Source organism: Colossoma macropomum, unplaced genomic scaffold (genome assembly GCF_904425465.1).
Source record: "Colossoma macropomum unplaced genomic scaffold, Colossoma_macropomum, whole genome shotgun sequence".
NCBI classification, from domain to species: domain Eukaryota; kingdom Metazoa; phylum Chordata; class Actinopteri; order Characiformes; family Serrasalmidae; genus Colossoma; species Colossoma macropomum.
Window position 1 is genome coordinate 31,002,744 of NW_023494787.1, and position 20,582 is coordinate 31,023,325.

At 37.3% G+C, this 20,582-nt stretch overlaps 1 protein-coding gene across 2 annotated transcripts; it reads right to left on the bottom strand.

The window, feature by feature from the left end:
* Positions 1-8,650: 8,650 nt before the first annotated feature.
* Positions 8,651-13,223, bottom strand: si:ch211-133n4.6 (uncharacterized protein LOC797776 homolog). 2 transcript variants are annotated; one of them, XM_036565692.1, is made up of 10 exons: positions 12,851-13,223; positions 12,085-12,143; positions 11,609-11,638; positions 11,436-11,468; positions 11,298-11,360; positions 9,901-9,933; positions 9,729-9,767; positions 9,604-9,633; positions 9,234-9,266; positions 8,651-8,833 (listed from the first exon to the last, which is right to left on the bottom strand). In XM_036565692.1, exons 1-10 carry the CDS (start codon positions 12,859-12,861, stop codon positions 8,694-8,696), a joined length of 471 nt encoding a protein of 156 aa, XP_036421585.1. In that variant the 5' UTR covers positions 12,862-13,223; the 3' UTR covers positions 8,651-8,693. The 2 variants fall into 2 exon arrangements, with proteins under 2 accessions (XP_036421585.1, XP_036421586.1); XM_036565693.1 differs by having other exon boundaries at positions 11,298-11,333; positions 12,851-13,221.
* Positions 13,224-20,582: the final 7,359 nt, after the last annotated feature.

The window sequence follows — 20,582 nt, forward strand, 5'->3', positions numbered from 1 at the left end:
TCTATCTATCTATCTATCTGTCTGTCTGTCTGTCTGTCTGTCTGTCTATCAACCTCATCATTGTGGCATATTTTCTTCACTATAACATCTTGGTATGTTATTAGCTTTGCTAGATTGTAAGATCTGTCTTTTGTTACTCAGGTAAATGTATGTCTTGTTTCCTTTCAACAACAAAGAACAAGTAAAGTGCACTGAATGGAGAATCATAGTTCAAAAGTTTGCACATACTTGATTAGCTTTTTACTGAAAAGACTAGACAGCTTGAGAAAAATACCTGCGATCTACATATATTTGCAATTGCAAGTCAGAGAAGCTTAAAGAATATTTTATATGCAAATCACTGGGAAATGTATTGGGTATAGGTTCATACGCTAATGCAATGGTGAATGAAGTCATAGGGGGTAAATGAGTTTGATTTGTAACGGTAAGGTGGGGGCAGGCATTTGGAATAAAAGGCTGGTAAGCCTTTGACTCATTGTAAGTTAATGTGGCCTTTGCAAGGAATGTCATGGTAGTGGTTGGTGGTAGTTGCCATTTTACAGTTAAGCTCCTTGCACTCCAGGAACAAGGAGTAAGATCTGTCTTTTTTCAGTCTTAAGCAGAAAATATATCTAGAGCTTTATAACATGTAATGACAGTGACTATTTGTGCTGTATCTTTGGTCAAAGCTAAGGAATATCATCTTGAGAGCAATTTGCGTTAATGGAGCAAATGAAATCTGCATGGAAAATGTAACATTAAAGCAGTTACTCATGTGGTCACAGTCTTACAGCTAATGCTCTTTGGTTTGCCAATCTCTCTCTCACATACACACACATGTGCATGCATAGTAGAGAGATCAAAAGTAGAGTTGAAAAGTAGCAGCAACTTACTATGTTAGCAACTTAAATTTCATGGGATTATGAGTTTACATCAATGAACATTTCCACTAATAGGACAAACACATTGTCCAAATTGACTGTAATTTAATAGTATTGCCTCTGAAGCCAGGAAGCTGTAATACCTATGTAAGTGCCTCAACGATAAGGTCATGAATTTGGTTGCTTGTAGTGGGGGGTAGCACTCAGTGGTAAAGGTTTTCTGTTTTAAATATCAGCCTAAAAAAGACCCCTACCACCTCTCAACCCATTCCCAAACTCCCCAAAAACTCGTGACCAGTGATCCAAGACGAATGTGAGATCAGTACGTCTGGACAAATCACCCTGTGACCATTTAAACACCCACTCAGGCTCTAAGAGTATTTACAGGAATTCCACAGACAGACTATAGACAGCAAGGACTACAACTGTCGTCACAACAATCATCACTATTCACTTACAGGCTGTTATTGTTACTCTGATAGAGTGCATGATTCTGATGTCATAAATGTGACTGCATGCAGTGTATCATTTATATTAGTTGAAATGTATTATTTAAATTAGTTTAAAATTCCTGTCAGGACAGCCACCCCAGGATTAGCTCTTACAGAAAGAACGGTACACATGCATTATAGGTTGGGCCTTCTTGTTGTTCAAAAGTCATTGCTGTTGCAGCACCTAAAACAGGACATCAGATAGTTTTGATGTGTGATTGGGGATTTAAAATAGTAGTTGAAAATGCTAATCTAGCTAACAATGAATGAAGGTTGGAAGTCACCAATTACCATAATCTTGCATAATGTTAACAGGGGCCCTCTAGTTTTAATAATGACAAGCTTATTAGCATTATTAGCCAAACATGTCCTTTGACAAAATAATAGCATAACACTGTTTTCTCCCTATTGTTTTCTACACTGATTTTCTCTGATCAGATCATCACCCTGGCTCTGCCACAGCATTATACAGCTATTTTACAGCTGTTGTTATTTGCATTGATTCATGCATAGATGATACAGTTTCATATAGATGACACCTTTTTTAAACATTTGTGACATTTGTTCTATTTTTTTACAGAAAAGCTATAAAAAAGTAAAAAATGTTACATGATTCCATAATGACTGAGAAAGCTGGATAAAACCTAGAATGAAGTTATACTAAAATTAACATCCAGAATCCATTTCTTGATCAGTTATCAGTAATCAAGTCAACTCAAGTTTTTGTTTATTTATATATTTTATTTATGTAGCACTTGTTACAACAGATGTTGTCACAAAGGAGCTTTACAGAAAAAAATCCGGGTCCGAGTCCCCATGAGCAAGCAAATGGTGACAGTGGCAAGGAAAAACTCACTAAAAGCAAAAAGAATAAACCTTGCGAGGAACCAAGACTCAAAAGGAGAACCCATCCTCCTCTGGTCAACACCAGATAGCAAACGGTATCATCAGAAAATAAGGTTTGACCATGGATCATTTTAGTTATTACTTTCTCTAATTTCCATTTGGGATTAATAAATTGTCGTCTTAACCCCTTGAAATCCCAGGCGTATTACATACTAAGGCTTATTATTCAGCAGAGGGACTTCAATGCAAACTGGCTGAGCTATTATTATTATAGAAGTGTGTACTAAAACTTTGGTCCCACAGGGGGTTCGTGGCCATTCAAGGGGTTAATTTAGTAACCTGTTGGTGTTTACTAAATCTTGAAAAACTGCATAAAAATCATAAAGTACTCTTTGTTGTCTAACTTTAAGTTAGAACTATTTAATTGGATTTCAATCTACTTTGTAAAGTTATTATTGAGTAAAATTATAGCAATTATTAATGACATTTGATCCTAAACTTTTGAGTGCTAGTGTCTCCAGCAAATTCTGTGTTTCTTCACTTCATGGCAACAACGACAGCAGCAGGCTGGGGCAGAATTTCCTGCCTTTTTCACAAGCAAACATGATTTTACACATACTGTCCATGATTCACATTTTTCACATGGTTCACCACTTTGTTGAGGATGGCAGTGAGGTTTTCATTCTAAAATTTGTGTGTGACACACTTGGGCCTGTCAATTATTGTTAAAAAAGCTCACTCACCACCATTCATTCTCAGAAAACCTACTAACAACTTGGCCTGTGTTTGTTTAAAAAAGCCAACTTGTTGGAAAGTTCATGGAAAGCATATTATGGGAACACTCATAAGCCAGCCTAGTGTAAAAGTCAACTATTTACAACATTTTATTCTATAGTGTTTCCCAGTTTCCTCAGGAAAATTTTGGCTCTGTTCCAGCTCCCAGCCCACCTGAGCACAAACGTGGACTATCTCAGAACTAGATTGGGAAACACTGGCCTTCTAATGACAGAGTATCAAAATCTGCACAAAAACACAGAAAGTTCTAAAACCTGGATGTTTAAATAAACTCTTACATATACTTCTATTATTTATCTGCTGCAAAAGTCTCTGAAGCTGTTTGTGTACTGGGCTCTTTGGCCCAACTATGATCTTGCTCAAAGAGACAGTCAAAATACCTTACAAGCCAAGTGGAAAATGGCAGAAGGTAAAATAAGGTCATTTAAGGAACCGCCAGCTAAGCAAGTACACTTCTGTTCCATTGTGTGAACTCTAAATTTACTTGACATCTTTGTGTAAGATGGGGCCGGCTTTCATTGAAAGTCTTGGGTAGTTCGCCAAAATCCAGTCTTTGGCTTTCAGATGGCATTATTTTCCCTTTCCTAACACAAGCATGGAAACTCCTAGAAAGTGGAAATACTTTATTAAGATATTCAGAAAAGATATTTACACTTTTAAAAACTTTCTGCGTTGCACAGTTTATTCTATAATTCTAGTTTTGATTACTGTTTATCATTTGTGTTCATTCAGTAGCCTAATATAATCTGGTAAAATGTATTATTTTTTAAATTAGACATGTGTAGCTACTGATCTCACGTGTCCTATCTTTGATTTGCCTTGACAATGTAAAATCCACAGGTTATACTGGCAAAACCACATTTTATACAGAGAATTTTGTTAGACTAAGCATTAGGCTAAGGATAGCAGATGCAAACGTTGTCTAATAGTCTGTTCCTCCCATTCTGACCACCCTTTTATAAGACAAAGTCAATGGCAACCATGTTTGAAATGTAAGAATGTGTCTTGGCTCAGTTGAGGAAAAAAAGGTTGTTTGTGCTGAACCTTCGGACAAATCCATCTCTGTGACGTCTATTGAGCCCATAGCCGTATCTCTGTCCGGTGAGGCCAGAGTTACACAGTGGAAAACAGGTTTGCTCACCAGGGCAGTGCCTGAATATGAGGTCATTATACATGACAGAGCAAAAATGAAAACTTCAAATATGCATCCACATCTGATATGTAACACCTTTCATTGCCAGTAGAGGACTGTAGTGAGTATCAAAGTTGATGAGCAAAGATGGCTTCTATTCTTAAGGTGTGATTCCAAACAAGATGTGTTCATTCCTAAAAATGAGCCATTTCACAAAGGAACAATGTAATCATCTCTTGATAGCATGGGGAGAAATAAGAGTAAATTAAAGCATGCTTGTAGAGGATAAAGTTTAATTTTCACACTTAAGATGTCTCAGATCCTGGCACAGTAAGCTGTGAAGCTGATACCAAGGGGGACCTGGACTCACTGGGAAACAGAGGGGCTTTGTTAGTTGGCACCATTCACCTCAGACTGAAACTCTTCCTGGACCACACACTTCTGAGATAATGGTCCAAACACTTTAAAACACTTGTTTCTCATGTCCATTGGGCTCTCAAATGATTCTTTGGTAATTGCAGTCACTGGGGGGACTCATAAAAGGCTTTCTAACTGGGATTACAAATTTCCATCTTCCGACACATTTTTACATTAAATTTTTAATTTTAATTATCTTACCATGAAAACCTATTGAAATGTGTAACCACATATCGAGGATATTCTATCATATATAATGAAGGAAACACTTTTTTTACAAGATAGAAGGCATTGTGCATAGCACATTAAAGAAGCTATATGAGTTGTGTTAGCAGTAATATAACTGACTGGTTTATTACAGATCAGTCAGATGCAGCTTGTTTTGCAGTGTGTTTTGTGTGTTACTTCTGGTTACTAACTGGCTAATCAGTAAAAGTTATGACCCAAAGAGGATTTGCTCTCAGAGAATTTGACCCAGGTAACATCAATTTGGTGACCCTGGCTTAAAAATCAGAGACCCTTAATTTATTTAATTTCCAGACAAAATGGCCCTTAAGTATTAATTTTTCAGGAGATATTTCTGAGTGGATTAGATCACCACCAAAATTCTTATCATTAGATTAACAGTACTTAATGCTTTCATCTTTAGAGGAGCTAATCAAGGTCCAGTCTTGCATAAGATCTGTTTCTGTTCAACCTCTGAAAGAATGTGTATCTGTCAGAAAGCTGTTCAGGAAAAAAAGGAAAATTTGCAAATCAAACAAAGAAGCTGCTGGTGTTCTCACAAAAAAGGACAGGCTTCCCTTGAGTCCAGACCTCAACATCATTGAAAGTATTTGGGATTATTTGTATTGTGAGAAAATGCAACCAGCTGAAATGCTGAATTTTTCAAAATTCTATTTAGTTGTTGAGGCTTCTGTGTAATTTTCTGTTAAATATATGTTTTGTGCTGTTTGTTACTGATGCTGAAAAATGAATAACTTATTGGCTGTTTTGATTGAAAATTAAACAAATGAAGTGTGATCTCTGACTTTTGCACAGTGCTGTAGGTTTCCTTCAAAATTAAAAGCTAAACCCAAAGATTAAGCAGGGGAACAAAATGAGATTTTACTGTACGTGCTAGCTTGTGTGCAGCCAGAGCTTAGGTGACTTTAAGAAGGCTCACGTGAGAGTTGACAGCTGACCCTATTCAGAAACACACTGCTCTGCTGTGTTCATTTCAAGCTTCACTTATATCCCTGCATTTGCCTGTCTGAGGAATGGTCAGCAGAGTCTACACAGAAATCTTCACCTTCCTGTTCTGCATAATCTTGGACAAGACTGACACCTTTACTACTTGATTGCAAATCCTCTGAGGTCTGGCATCTACAGAAATCACTAGATGCTGGATAACTTGCCTTTTTTGCCAGGCCTTTAATGCAGTCACTTAAGTGAAATGCATGCTCGGGTACAAGTAAGGTAGTAAACTTAGACTGTAAGAACATTTCAATTTGTGGCCCTTTTCAAGTAGTATCTGAGCTTACCAGTGATTTCTTTCTTAGTAATGTATCAAACATTTGACTTTGACACACCTATTGTTTTGACATGGTTTGGCTTTGTAACTTATTCTGAACTTTCAGCCTTACAATCATCTGCTTAACTGTTGAGAGACTTTTATTACGAGAATAGCAACAGATTCTCTAGACTTCTTTCACCTCTTTTGTGCTTAATGCAAACTACAAAGAGACAGATTTACTGTGTGCCGATTTGACCAAATTGCCATTTTTTGATAACACTTCTGTCTGTTGCTCGTCCAAAAGTCCATGATATACAGACATTTTGGGGCCATTAAAAATCTTCCCCTGGGGAACCATGCCCCCAGACAACTAAGCCTATATTGGGAGGTCTGATGGTGTGGTCAACCCAGGAGAATGTTCACTTATAAAATTCAATAATCTGTATCATTTATGTACAGTAATAACTTGTACAGTGTAGGCTGCAATATCATTAACTGAATTCCAGAAATTCTGATTCCAAACTATGCAACAGTGATTCCAAAATTTTGAATGGTAGTGTACATCTTTATAGAAGTGTAGAAAAGTCACTTGTTGCATTTCAGAAAAAAAAACACTATAGTCCAGGGTGACATTTAGTCTGACATCAATCAAAACACGATCTTAGCCTGAGCATTTGATGTGCTGGGCTTGCTTTAACAGAGCGATGCTTGAAATATAGCCTTGTAAAGGGGGGAAACCCAGGGAAAGCAACACTGGCGCCCAGTGAAGCTTAAAAAGGCCGATTGGATCTGAGAAAGACGAGCAGCAGTGTGGTTTACACCTGGCTGGTACACAGCACCTCAGTGTCACAGGCAGGAGGCCAGTTTTCGTAGAAGGCATACACTCAGGGATTATAAGGAGGCGGCAGCACGGTAAACCATTACGACTTGACTTTTCAACCTTCTGATGATGAAGAGCTAAGTAGAACGGAAAGTAGAAGTACCTCAGTCAGAGCTACAGGCGTACTGACTCCACGACGTGCAGATTGAGTATTGGAGTGCGTCACAGGGGAGTGGAACGAGAGGCCCGGGACTCCAACCGGGTATCAGCTTCAGCGCAAGAGAAAAGCCTGACCTTTACCAGGCCAGAGCGGTGATGATGGGGAGAAACAGGGCATATAGTGTGGGAGAGAGGTATAGAGTGTTTTCAATGTCTGAAATACAGACACAGCCTTCTTTCTACAACCTACTTGGACAATGATGTGATGCAAATGTAACTTTAAACGATATAATGCCTGGTAGTTTTGAGTTTATATAACAAAAGCGTAAAGAGTTCTACCAGTCACTGAAGTCTTGTAAACCACTGAAGAAAAAGATTATAATAAAGTTGAAATTAGCCATATTTTAGATTAACAATATAGAATAAGTTATTGTCATTTCTGAGAAAAGAAAATAAGGTGTTTTGTTTATTCTTTGAAAGCACTGATATATAAAGGCACCATGATTATATCTGTTGTAGAGGGAGTGATTCCAGATTTTGTCAGCAGGCATTTTAGAAAAATAATAAAAATGTAAGAATATATAAGGTATAGAATAGGAATAGGAAATCCACCAATCTTGTAATTTGTTTTTGATGTACTATTACTATTGCTATTAATATTATATTAGGATTATCAGTACTATTGCTACTATAATAATAACAATATTACTATTATCATTATTATTATTATTAGTAGTAGTAGTAGCAGCAGTGTTGTTATTGTTGTAGTATCATTATGTAATGAGGGCTATATCTTTTTTCTGCCCTGGCGCTCACACACATACACAGAAGACACAGCAAAACGAGGGGACACACAGTACCTATGAGTTAAGTCTTGTTTGCTTTGAAGTTTATTTGGACATAAAATATAAAGAAAGAAATGCTTAAGGATAACACATTTTTGATTTTGATACTTGAAAATGATATTCAATAATGTTAAATACTGCGTGTATAAAAAAGTGATCAATGACAAAAAAAGAGAGAAACACTTTTGATTTAAACACTGACTTTGTGTTGTGAGCAAGGCTTTTGCGTTTTGCTTTCATTTAAAAATTGTTTTAACTATTCTCTAAAAGCTATGGCTAGTCTGAGTACACAGTCTTCAGGTAGTCAGCACCAATGAAATGTAGCGTCATCAAGTCTGGGATTCTGAGATTTGTTTAGCATTCCCTTGAATGGTATGAAGAGAAGGAATTGTTCAATAAGTATTGTAACCATGAAGATATGAGCACACAGCGTCACTGTTTGGTTTCTGCTCAGGAATGAGTCACATCACTCATAGGAACTGAGCGTGGTAAATGGGTGACTTTGGCTGGCCCATTCATGAAGCCTAACTGAAAACAGTTTGGTCTGTGAAGCAACAGAGAAATGCCCTTGAGACTGTAATGTCTGTGCTGAATGCCACGTTCACAACAAACAAGTGACCAGACAAATGAACAAACAACAAGCAAACAAACACAAACAGCCAGTACAGTACCTCACAACAGAATCAGATCTAAACTGTGGTTATTGAATTTGAACAAAACAAAACAAAACAAACATGCCACTGAATACAGAATTGTTTTTTTCCCCTCATTTCATTGCCTTGGCATTAGTAGTTTGCATCTGCATCCTCCCTGTGTATACTTCCTAGGCTTTTTCAGGGGCGAAAGGGTCTCGTCCTCTTCTTTGAGGCGATGACAGGCTTGCTGCGTTTGCGCGGTGAAGCATTGTGTACTTTAGCAGCGCGCTGCACTGGAGCAGCTTTCACAACTTCCTCTGACTCTGGACTCTCATTCTCTGAGGAGGACAATTTTCATAGTCACAACACTGTTTGCACTGTTCATTGGCAAAGCAAGTTTGTATTGCACATTTCATACACAGCTTTACATAGAGAAGTCCTTTAAAAAAAATCAAAGAGCATAGAAAGTCAATAAATAAGATATATAGTAATGAACAAAGTTGCCTCCAGTGCCTTTCCAGAGAATTTAATCAGGTATTCTTTGGTTTAAGGGATTGCTTCTATCCAGTACTATGAAAAAAATGATGCATCATCTTAAACTGCTTAATCCCAATCTGTACATAATTTCCACATAATTTCTTTTCTTTTACCTATAGCAACCATTTCAGCTTATAAAAATGGAATTTTACACATTGCCTCTCTTTTGAATCAGAATGAGTTTCAACATGAGCCATTTACCATCTTGTTCTTCAGTGCTGGATTTGGTGCCATCTACAAAAAAAACAAATGTTCTTAACAACACGAGATGTTTTTCAATGCATGCATTCAGTGTAATATAAACAAGTAAACGGTTAATGATGGGCCTGACTCCAACCAAACAACAAAAAAGCAACAAAAAAATCCCTCAAATTTGTGCATTGTGTTAATTTTTCTGAAATTCAATCAAGTGTCTCTCAGCTAAAAGTATTCTTGTTCCGTTTCTCTTTATCTTCCACTCAAACACAGTAGACATAACCTCCTAGAAACTCAAGCACTGATTCTGATACTTGCACCCTACAAATCTTATTGTTAATGTGTGAAGTGTGATGTGCATTTTACTGGAACTCACCAGCTGTTGTCACATCATTGACTTGAGGGCCTTAAAAGAAAATATGAGAAAGAGATGTTGGACATCTATTTAGTCTATTCTACATCTATTTAAATGTATTTATTTCACAAAATGAATAGACTCACCACTGGCCTGGCCAGCTTCTGCGCTTGTGCTACTTGCATCTACACAACATAATAAGATATTGTTATTTTTTCTTTACCAGTCTCACTGAACATCCTTTTAATATTGACAATCTTTATGTAGTTTTCAAAGAGATATCATCAGTGTGATTCAAGCTGTTGCCCCCATCCTTACCTGCAGTGGCTCCATTGTAATGCTGTGGCTCATCTGTAATTCAAAAAAAAGTTGTTTTTTTTTGTTTGGGTGATGGGGTTGTAATTATAGTTGAACCACTTAAATTCTTAGCTTATAGGCTTATTATAAATCAACTGCTATAAATTATTTGTTAGCCACTATGAAGGTTGTATGTATGAAACTATAATGCACTGAAATTTTACAAATTTGTGCCATAGGAATCAGGAAATTAGCAGTAAGTAAATGGAAATATATTACTTGCATTCAACTAGATCAAAGTAGTTTTTTTTATTTTAAAATAAACAAAAAATTGAACTTCTGGGGTAATTATGTTATGCTGTCCACTCAAACACATCAATATGTTTGCAATGTTTCTGTGACTATGAGCCTAGTTGCTAAATAGAAGACATATCAGTAAAGTCAGTATATCAGTAAAGTATTAGTGAAAATTAATAAGCTGAACAATTTTTTTAGAATCTTCCAAGATGCCGTGCTTGTACCAATATTGCCGTCTATTTACAGCATACTGAATTTCTGTTATTTGCCTGCCATTCACTGATGTAGAGTCGAAGGGTTTCCAGAGTGGCCAGAGCTTGTAGAATTTAATTCTACCACTAGATGGTAGTCTGTTACTAGACTATTTCAGGAGTTTACCACATTGGCAAAGGTTTTTCAAAATGTTTGAACTGAGCTATAGTAATTACGTGTAATGATAGTGTACAAGAAGCATGCTAGTGTAAGCACTACACAAGAACAGGAATTCCTATATGTGTATTCCTGTCTTCATTTATCAATTTATGTAATCATTTAAAACTCTGAAAAACTGGTTACCAGCACCTTTAAGCTTTTAAGTCTAGGAATCAATCTTTCAAAGGAAACTTTTTCAAAAGAAAGCCTTAACCTGTAACACCACCTGCACCAAACCAAATAATGCTGAAAAAAGCTTTGCTAAAAAATATAGATGTTAAAAAGGGTTCTTTGGAACAATTCCATAGAAGCACCACTTTTGGTACTCTAAAGAACCTTTCAGTGGATGGTTCTTTAAAGAAACATTTTTATAAATGAGATGTATGAGTTTGAATAACCATTTAAAATTTAAAGATCCTCCACATAAAGTATGGAAAAAAGAAAAAAAAAAACAACAAAACAATAAATAAAACAAAACAATAAACAAAAAATAACGTTTTTCTTTCTTAGAGTTGTGCATGCAAGCCAATAACTATATAGGAACTTTATAAAAATATATTTTCAGTTGTTAGTAATGTATACCTCTCAAACACAGACTGAACAGCCCTCCAGTGAACAACTTTACCAAGACCAAGCGAAAGGCTTTAGTTTAGATTAATCTATACTGTATCAATATCAAATAACGCCACAGGTAGATCCAAGATACTCACCATTGGGCTGGTCAGGTGAGACTGAGTTCATGCTTTCTGTGAAGATAATCATAAACGACATAACTGAGATTCACCCATATAAACACACTGCTGGCCAAGACATGACTCAAAAAACACCTAGTCATCTTGTAGACTCACCAGTCGGAGCTTCATCGGAGGTGGAGTCCTGATCTGTGGGCAGAAACAGAAAGAGTTTATGCTATTTTGCAGTATTAACTTATATTGTATTTAAATGTACGCATCTTGTTCAATTCATAATGGATGCTTATAAAAATAATAACAAACTGTAACCTACTTAAAAAAATGCATACCTGTGGACATGGCTTGGGGACCCCCATCAACTAGCAAGAAAAATACAAGCATTTACACACATTGACCAACAAAACATACATCCACCAACAAACCTAATCCAGATCTTTTGATTACATTTTTTTCCAGAAACCTTTAACATTTTGGTTCTAAAATATTTACACTTGAATACATTTTCCAGAAATTAAAGCACAATTAAAAGCACATATATAACTTAAACTTCAGTACTCTAATAATAATCATGTAACTATAAAATAGATTTTGACATGCTGTTATTTGTGAGAAATTTTCAGTCTTGTTTCAGTTTTTCAGAGATCAGAGGCATAGATTATTTTATTGGTAACTGGAAGGGACCCACAGAGAGCTGAAAATAACAGTGGTTAATAACACTATGTTAACCTTACTGCTAGTGTCATGTACGTGCTGTCTTTTGATTTGACCAAGAAATTGTGCACAGATGTTTTCTGAGTACACTCACCTGCATCAAGGTCAGCCTCAGCCAGGAGCACTGTCACCGCGCAGAAGATGAGAATATTCCTGCATCATTGAAAGAGAACAAAGTCATGCTTTGGAGTAATTTTGAGATCAGCAGTGTAATATAAGTGAAACTATAAATTTCATTCACAGTCATGGACTACAACTTTTTCTTATATAGAATTCTTTGATTATTATAGCATTGTGGCATTGAATGATAGTCTTGGTGTTCACACCCTGTTTTGAACATTTACATTTAGCTAGAATAAAGAGGGGAGCTGGAACATTTTGATGTGGCCTCCTCTGGTAAGGAATTTGTATGTTAAATAGTATTTCAATAACTCACATGATCCTTATTATAGCTCATTGATTGAGTACACTGAAAAACTCCTTGTTTATTTTCTCTGAAACATGATTTATACAATATATGAATATCAGAATTAGTGCTTGTAGAAGTGTTGTCACATGATCATCCTTGTTTAGTCAAGTCATCGCAAAAATATTTAGGCATATACATATTCAGAACAATATGAATATACTCTAGCTGTATTGTTAATGCTATGGATGCTGACATACGCTATACATTACTATTCATAACTGCATGATTTCAACCAGGTAACCAACCACAAGCTGAACATGTAGGGAAAAATAAATGAAACCTATAAAATCTATTACAAAGTGATAATATGCACAATAAACTTTCTTTTAGCCAACATGATAGGCTGTAACAGGATACAACAAATTAATATAAGAATGTGATGTCTTCTTACCTGGTCAACATGTTTGGAGGTCAGGGTCTGGATCCTGTGATGTACAGTACAAAGCTTAATATTGCACTTTCACTGCTCCTGAGGATTCATAGGATGCCTGGGCTTTTATACGTATCCAAAGGCCACTGGGAACGTAGGAGGGGTGGACCCCTTATTGTGAAAGAAGAGGAGGGGGTAAAAACAGCTTCATCTAGGATTACATTAATTGCGTGGCTTAATGTAAGGATTCCTATATCCCTTTCCTTCTTACGTTCTCCCTAAAAGATTCTCTATTACCCCTCCCCCAAAGACAAATCCTTACCTCACAGAAAACCTTTGTTACCTGCTGCATATTTAACATTAAATGTTGCACCACTGTTCCTCCTTCACAAAAAGTCTCTCTCTCTCTCTCTCTCTCTCTCTCTCTCTCTCTCTCTCTCGAAAGAGGGGGCGGGGGGATTGGGGAGGGGGTGTTTCGGCTGTGGAAAGTTCAGTCTCTACGCTACACTAGCTGAGGTGGTGTTAAGAGCTGGTGCCAGGTACCAAGGTCATGGCTGCCCACTGAGCTGATTGCCGGGGTTGATGACGGCAAGCTTTGAACAGTGGGCCTGAACCTGCCGGGCCACTGTGAATGCGCCCAGTCTCCCGAGAGGCCAGCGTAGTTTTCTCTGCTTCATGCCGGAGGAAAAACACACTTAATGGGGGATTCCCTGGGTCACTGAGGGCAGCTTTTTTGGAGAGAAATGCTAACCTAATTAGGCTGTAAAGCAATAGCGACCTGGCAGCGGATAAGTAGAATTTTTACTCTTTAAGAAGGTTGGTGTTGGGGAAATGGGCCTTGTTTTTGCCTTTTGTTGACAAAATGCCAAAGATAAGGTTCCTGGACACTGATGAAGGCATTGTGGATCACTACTTTCGAAAGAGTAGGGGATCTGTGCTCAGGAAGTTCCACCTTTCTTAGAGAGTAATTTTCAAGAGAACCACCGACTCATGGCCAGGTTAAAGGGGCATTCCTGAGAAAATCCATAACTTAATACGTGGTTTCTGCCCATGAAGACAGTTTGGGGGAATTTAGCCAACATTTCCCAGGCACTTTCTGGAAGCACAAATCCAGCTTTAGCTTCAGAATTAGTGGTCATGTGGTCTGGTGCCTTTGGAATAAGAAAATTAACTCCTTAGTAAAAAGAGTGAGCATCAAATCTAAGAGTTGGGGCTAAGAAACATTCATGAGGTGCTACCTATTCTGGTGGGAGAATATGATTTTGATTTTATGTTCTGTTCATGTTTAATATTCTAAGTCACATTTGCTGCTGGCTTGCCTTGTGTGACTCTACAATAAAGAATACAAGGTTGGCTAAAATCCACCAGACTTCAGGCAATATGAAATGACAAAGTTACAAGGTGTAATTCTCATGCAAGTAAAGTTTCATACGAATTAGAAAGTATTCTCAGTGTTTAGCCCATTAGCTTCCTGAATAATCATAGAATTACTAAGACTAAGAATTGGTCAGACAGCAACTGCAGCATGAGATAAACAACTACATCTATAATCTTATTTGGGAAAATGTGGAAATTCCATACACACAGAACAGACATGTCTCTTTCCACAAACTCATGCCTCTAAGACTAATACCCTTGTACGTCTCTACCAGGATCTCATCCGTCGTGGTCATTCAATCTGTTGGGTCTTTTTGCCTTTTATCAGACCGAACGAATGCCAATAGAAATGAATGGGCCGTCTCCAGACAAGACAGGAAGTCTACCCATCTGGGTTTTACATTTCCTGGATTTGTATGGGGGCCTGTGGCAAAATGGAACAGGCCCCTCTCGAGCAGAACAGAGGTTAGAGTGGTGATAATGGGAGAAAGTGGTCCTCTGTATTAGAGTTACATCTCACACGTCCTTCGCTCTGGTATTTAGGACTGGCCCGGTCTGCTCTCAAAGGAGCTCTCTGTCTGCACACTAAAAGGATTTCTCTCTTTAAGTGTAAAAGGATAATTAACCTCACTAGTTCGCATTATGGCCACTTAGCTATCTTTTCATGGAACACATTCGTGAGGGAAGTCTTTGAAAGTTGGTAAGGTCAGATTTACATGTGTATGTGAGGAAAGCCCCAGGGCATACGGGACCCCCCGAATTTCAATGCAGCGCATGTTCCATGAAAGGAAGTGACTGGATACCTGAACTGCAACACACATTATTGAATTATGAAGCGTGCTCTAAATTACGGTGTATTTGACACTGCAAACTCTGCTGGGACCAAAGGTAGTAAAGATTGACCTGAACTCAAGCTGAACTTAACCTCTTTTTGTTTGAATAATTACTAGGTCAGAAGCATACACTTGACACTAGATATATAGTTTAGGATTTAGGTAAAGCAGTGGTTGATGTTTATTGGAAATACTGATATTCTGATGAAGAGTATGTCCTCAAGGCCTACTTCAGTCTACAGTATGTGTGACTACCATTCTCATGTCTGTGGAATCCTTTGTCCTCTCTGAACTAGCACTGGATCGTATAGACAGAGCCAACCTAGTAAATGAAGTATCATAATTTAGAGGCAATCTCCATTGCCTTCCATCATCATGAAAAATTACACTCTATGACTAGCACATACCAGACAGGATTTATTAAAAGGCTGATAGTGCTGAATGGCTTTTTAATATAGATAGAGTATCACATGAGGCCAATCTGTTGCTTGCACTGTGGGAAAAATAATCTGTAGAGAATTACTCTACATCCTATCATGTTATTTAGTGGTGGACCTCTGTAGCATCAATAAAATATAATAGTTTTTTTTTTTTCTAAAGCATATCTCAACTATATTCAAGGGAAGAAAACAATAAAACAGTTCGGTGCAAAATGACAAGAAATTGCCTGATCAGAACTGTGAGTTTTATACATGCTTATAGGTGTATCTGGGCTTACTTTTAACCTGACTAGGGTTAAAGTTAAGTAGATACAGTGTACTGAACCAGTGGTGGACAGATGCTGATGTATGTATATACTGATGCTGATGTATGTATATATATATATATATTAATATATATATTAAGATTAAATTAAGGTGATTGTAGATCTTTGCGATCCCCTTGTTGCGTTGTAATTTCCAGTATTTTAAAGAGAACTTAGTGGAGTCACTTTCTGACCCCACATATGTTGGACTTTTCCCTTCTATTATTCCTGGCCTATCTGAGCTCGTAAGCGCCACCCGAAGGGCAATAATTTACCCTCTTTAAAAAGTCTGTATTTGGGATTGAAAACCACCTTGTGTTCATTTACCTCTAGCCATGTTTGAGAGACTTCATCAAGGCTTCTTTGTTTAGTGCCAGGCACCTTGTCTGCCACACTGATAATGCTATGCAGAGAAGCTTATTCTTTGTGACATGTTAGTCTTGCCAAACTATTAGCTTCAGAATGTTAATTCAGTCTCAATAAGAGATTGATCAAAAAGGGATAAGATGGTCGAGTTCTTATTAAAAGAGCTTAATGTTCTAAGAAAATAAAATGGCTTTATTGAAGATGTACTTAGTGTAGCTAATCCTATAACTTGTGTCAACCATGACTCCAACTTTATTGGCTTCCTCAAAACACAGAACCTCCTCACTTGTTTCAGATTAGGCTGTGGAACATCTCTTAAACCTCGGTAGTATTGAAAATCACAGTGAGCTTATAATACTGACAAACAAAATTGTCCACAAGTGGACACTAATGGTCCTGTGATGTAATATCCTTATTAACAGAATCATCAGATTGGAAATTTGTTCAGAAATGTAGATCCTGCAAATGTTATTTGAGAGTGTTTGTCTTTATAAGCTTTGCCTGCCTTATAGGCATACAATTACTGACTGTAGCCCATGCACAGTTTATCAGCTACCCTCTACCCCATTCATTATTGGTCAGTTTCTGAACACAGGAGCACTGTTTACAAAATAATGTTTGAGTGGTGAAGCATTGCTGGGCCGAGAGAGGCCTGCCCCCAAAATATCCAGTTAAAAGTGGTTCTATGGTCTGAAACTGATCAGTGAAGAAGGAAGGCAAAAACAAATCATGCATAGATGTACTACAGCCTCTTACTCCACTCCACTAAGGTGAGTACACAGATTAAGTGTTTCTAATAGTAGCAGTAAACATAGTGTTGCTACACAACTCTGCATACCAGTGGAAGCTGACAAGAAGTTTACAAAGAATCTGTACCCCATTCAAAAGTTTACTGAATGTTCAGCATTAAAAATAGTTTTGCCATGTTGATAAGAATAGGTGTCATTTTGAGTTAAAAGTGCTGAGGACAAGGAAAGGGTGTAAAAAAGTCAATCTGTGTGTATTCTCTCTATAATTACAGAAGATCTGTCCTTCTTTACTGATGTACCTTCGTGATAAAGATGATCAACACACAGTTAAACTAACATAATTCAGATACATTTGATGACACCATATCATAACCTCCAGAGACGGAATAGAAACCCAGTTTTGTTCTTGTCTAAACCCTACTTGCAATACTGGACACAAGCTAATGCTAACACTTTAACTTAACTTGAGGAAAATAGATTAACGGTCACACTTCATTTGGATGGTCCTCTATAGATGATCTACAGATACTTACATTATTAACAAACTTTCTGGTGATACTCAGTTGATTACCAACCACATTAAGTTTAAGATTAGGTTTTGCCTGGAGGTTAGGGTTAGGGTTAAGGTCAGGTTTAGGGTTAAGTTAGATGAAATAGAATCTTTCACACACAACTTCAAGGTCAGTTGCATTTAATAGATATTTAGTTGAAAGTAAGTTAGAAATAGACTGAGGATCTACAAAGCATCTGCAGTGGACCATCCAAATAAAGTGTTACCAGATTAACAGCTGTCTCAGTTTTTTAGATTTGTTTGCTATTACATTACTCCACTTCAAACACCCAAATGAAAAGCCTAAACTCAGTGTGGAACCCTGCTAGGGTAACTTCAACTATCCTGGCTGACTGCATTCATCTGACATCAACGTTGGTCCAATTTTATTATCAGCTTATGTTAATATATTAACACATTATTTTTGGCCTGTTAATATATTCATGAAAATCAATGTAGTAGTTCAACTAAACATTGGCTTGGGCTTGCACCACTGGGCTAGATTTCTATTGCTCTGCTGAGGAAATCTATTTAAACTGTACCTTAGTGTGACCTGATAACCTACTAGTCTGTCTATTAACATTAATAAGAACAAGCACATAACAAAGATGATATTGTTCACTCTTAGCTGCAGTTGGCATTTCTGAAAGTGATTAGGCTTTTCAAGAAGTGACACTTGTCCCAATTATCTTCAGTGTAAATGATGCCTGTGTTGATAAGCAAATTCCAGTGCATCCAAAAGCTTTCCGGAGACTTCAATGACAGGCCACGATGGTAAGACAATTTTTTTATTTTTCACTAAAGAAATTAAAGCAGGGAGAACCAATGTTGAGACAATTTATTTGTTTTTTAGAGTTTTAATTAAGGATTACACAAGATAAACATGATCAGGGTTTTGATGTACCCAATATCTGTTACAATATCGTAACAACTGTTAAAACGTACAACTCCGCGTTCTCCAGTGCAATAACCATTATTTTTGTTTTCTGCAAGACCTTCCTAGAGTTACAGGTCCCTTTACACACTTTGTAGTTCCTTTTTCAGTCTGATATTATGCTCATTCTGAACACTTTTCTAGACATTCTTCTCATTGTACACCAGTAGCTAAATTTTTTGAGCTGGTTTCTCACTTCAGACTACCATGTACTGCCACCTCACTGCAAAAAAGCCTGTCATAGTTAATACGTAATTGCTTAATTCAGTTATTTGAGATGATCATAATTATTTGATCGCAAATATGTAAGCAATCATTTTCGACCGTCATTGGATTTCACGATTATATTATGCTTCAATAAACAAAAGAGAATCGGGTGTATTGGCTAAGGACAAATAAATGTGACTAAAAAAGCAGTAAATGCATTCATTAAGACATCATGGGACTTGTGTAAACAAAAAATCTCTGGCTTGTAATTTGGTGCTTTAACATGTTTGGAGGGCAGTCTGAGAAATGTTTGTTTTTTTGTTAGCTATGTAGTACTTTTTTTAGCATGCATGCTAGCAGAATCAGTGTTTTTTGCTTATATTTATACACAACTTGTAATTTTTCTTAATTCTACAAATAGTTCTATGTGATACAAGAGTATGTCCAGCTGCTAAGTAAACATAGCTAGCAAGTAAAGTAACTAATCAGTCAGTATGGCCACTTAAGGCCTGCATTTTCATAGTTGCATAAAACGAACAAGAAAATTAAATCATTAATCACAGTAATTTATATGACGATGAACCGTTAAATTTCACGATTGTGACAGCCCAAATTGCAGAGTAAGTGGGCAGTGCGATACTGAATTATCAATATTTTCCAACCTGGTGTTTCGTTTTAAGAATAAATTATCACATGAAAATATTGTTTGAAGTGTGAAGTGTTTCATTTATGCACTAAAATTAATATCTATCCTTTTACGGAATCAAATGTCTTTGATTCAGAAAAAGTAAAAAATTATTGTAGGAAATAAATGTGCGGGATATGAACTACTTTTCCTTCCACCCCCTCTGCCCTGAGTGATATGGCAATAGATACTTCAACATTACACATATAGTGCTGCACTAAAGCCATTAAAACAGAACTAATTATGCATTTATTAGTTCAATTTAAGTGAACACTGATCTACCACTAATGCTATGCCTTATTTCTATGTAAGCCTTTGTATCTTTCTTTCAAGGTATCAGCACTGATATCTGGCAATATCTTAGTTTGAGGTAGTTTGGACTTTTTCTGAATGAACAGTGTTTGTGAGTTATATATACCGATCAGGCATAACATTATGACATTATGACGTCCTTGTTTCTATGCTCATTGTCCATTTTATCAGCTCCACTTACTATATAGTTGCACTTTATAGTTCTACAATTACAGACTGTAGTCCATCTGTTTCTCTGCATACTTTGTTAGCCAGTGGATCAGACAGTCACTGCTGGACTGAGAACAGTCCACCAACCAAAAATATCCAGCCAACAGCGTCCTGTGGGCAGCATCCTGTGACCACTGATGAAGGACTAGAGGATGACCAACACAAACTGTGCAGCAACAGATGAGCTGTCGTCTCTGACTTTAGATCTACAAGGAGGGCTGACGAGGTAGGAGTGTCTAATAGAGTGGACAGTGAGTGGACACTAAAACTCCAGCAGCACTGCTGTGTCTGATCCACTCATATCAGCACAACACACAGTAGCACACCACCACCACGTCAGTGTTACTGCAGTGCTGAGAATGACCCACCACCCAAATAGTACCTGCTCTGTGAGGGTCCATGGGGGTCCTGCCCACTGAAGAACAGGGCAAAAGGGGGCTAACGAAGTATGCAGAGGAACAGATGGACTACAGTAACTGTAGAACTGCAAAGTGCACCTATATAGTAAGTGGAGCTGATTAAATGGACAATGAGCATAGAAACCAGAAGGTGGTCATAATGTTATGCCTGATCATTGTATATACGTAATACTAATGAAACATGCAGCTGGTTAGTGTTCTTTAAGCGCTCACAATATCCATGGCATTTTATGATAGAGTTAAGGTTCGGGCCAACTGAAAGAGTGGAGAGAAGCACATAGAGGAATCGCAGAAGGCTGTGGGCCTCTCCGCAACCTTTATTTAGTTTAGATTTTATGTGCTAGTTGTTGGTGTTTAATGTTGAAA

Bases quoted from the DNA above. Each gene is read 5' to 3' on its own strand.
- si:ch211-133n4.6 (XM_036565692.1), bottom strand. The intron at 11,361-11,435 runs GTGAGTCTACAA...GGTGAATCTCAG, and splicing joins CTCCGATGAAGCTCCGACTG to TTATGTCGTTTATGATTATC. The intron at 8,834-9,233 runs GTAAATGGCTCA...TGTCCTCCTCAG, and splicing joins CAGCACTGAAGAACAAGATG to AGAATGAGAGTCCAGAGTCA.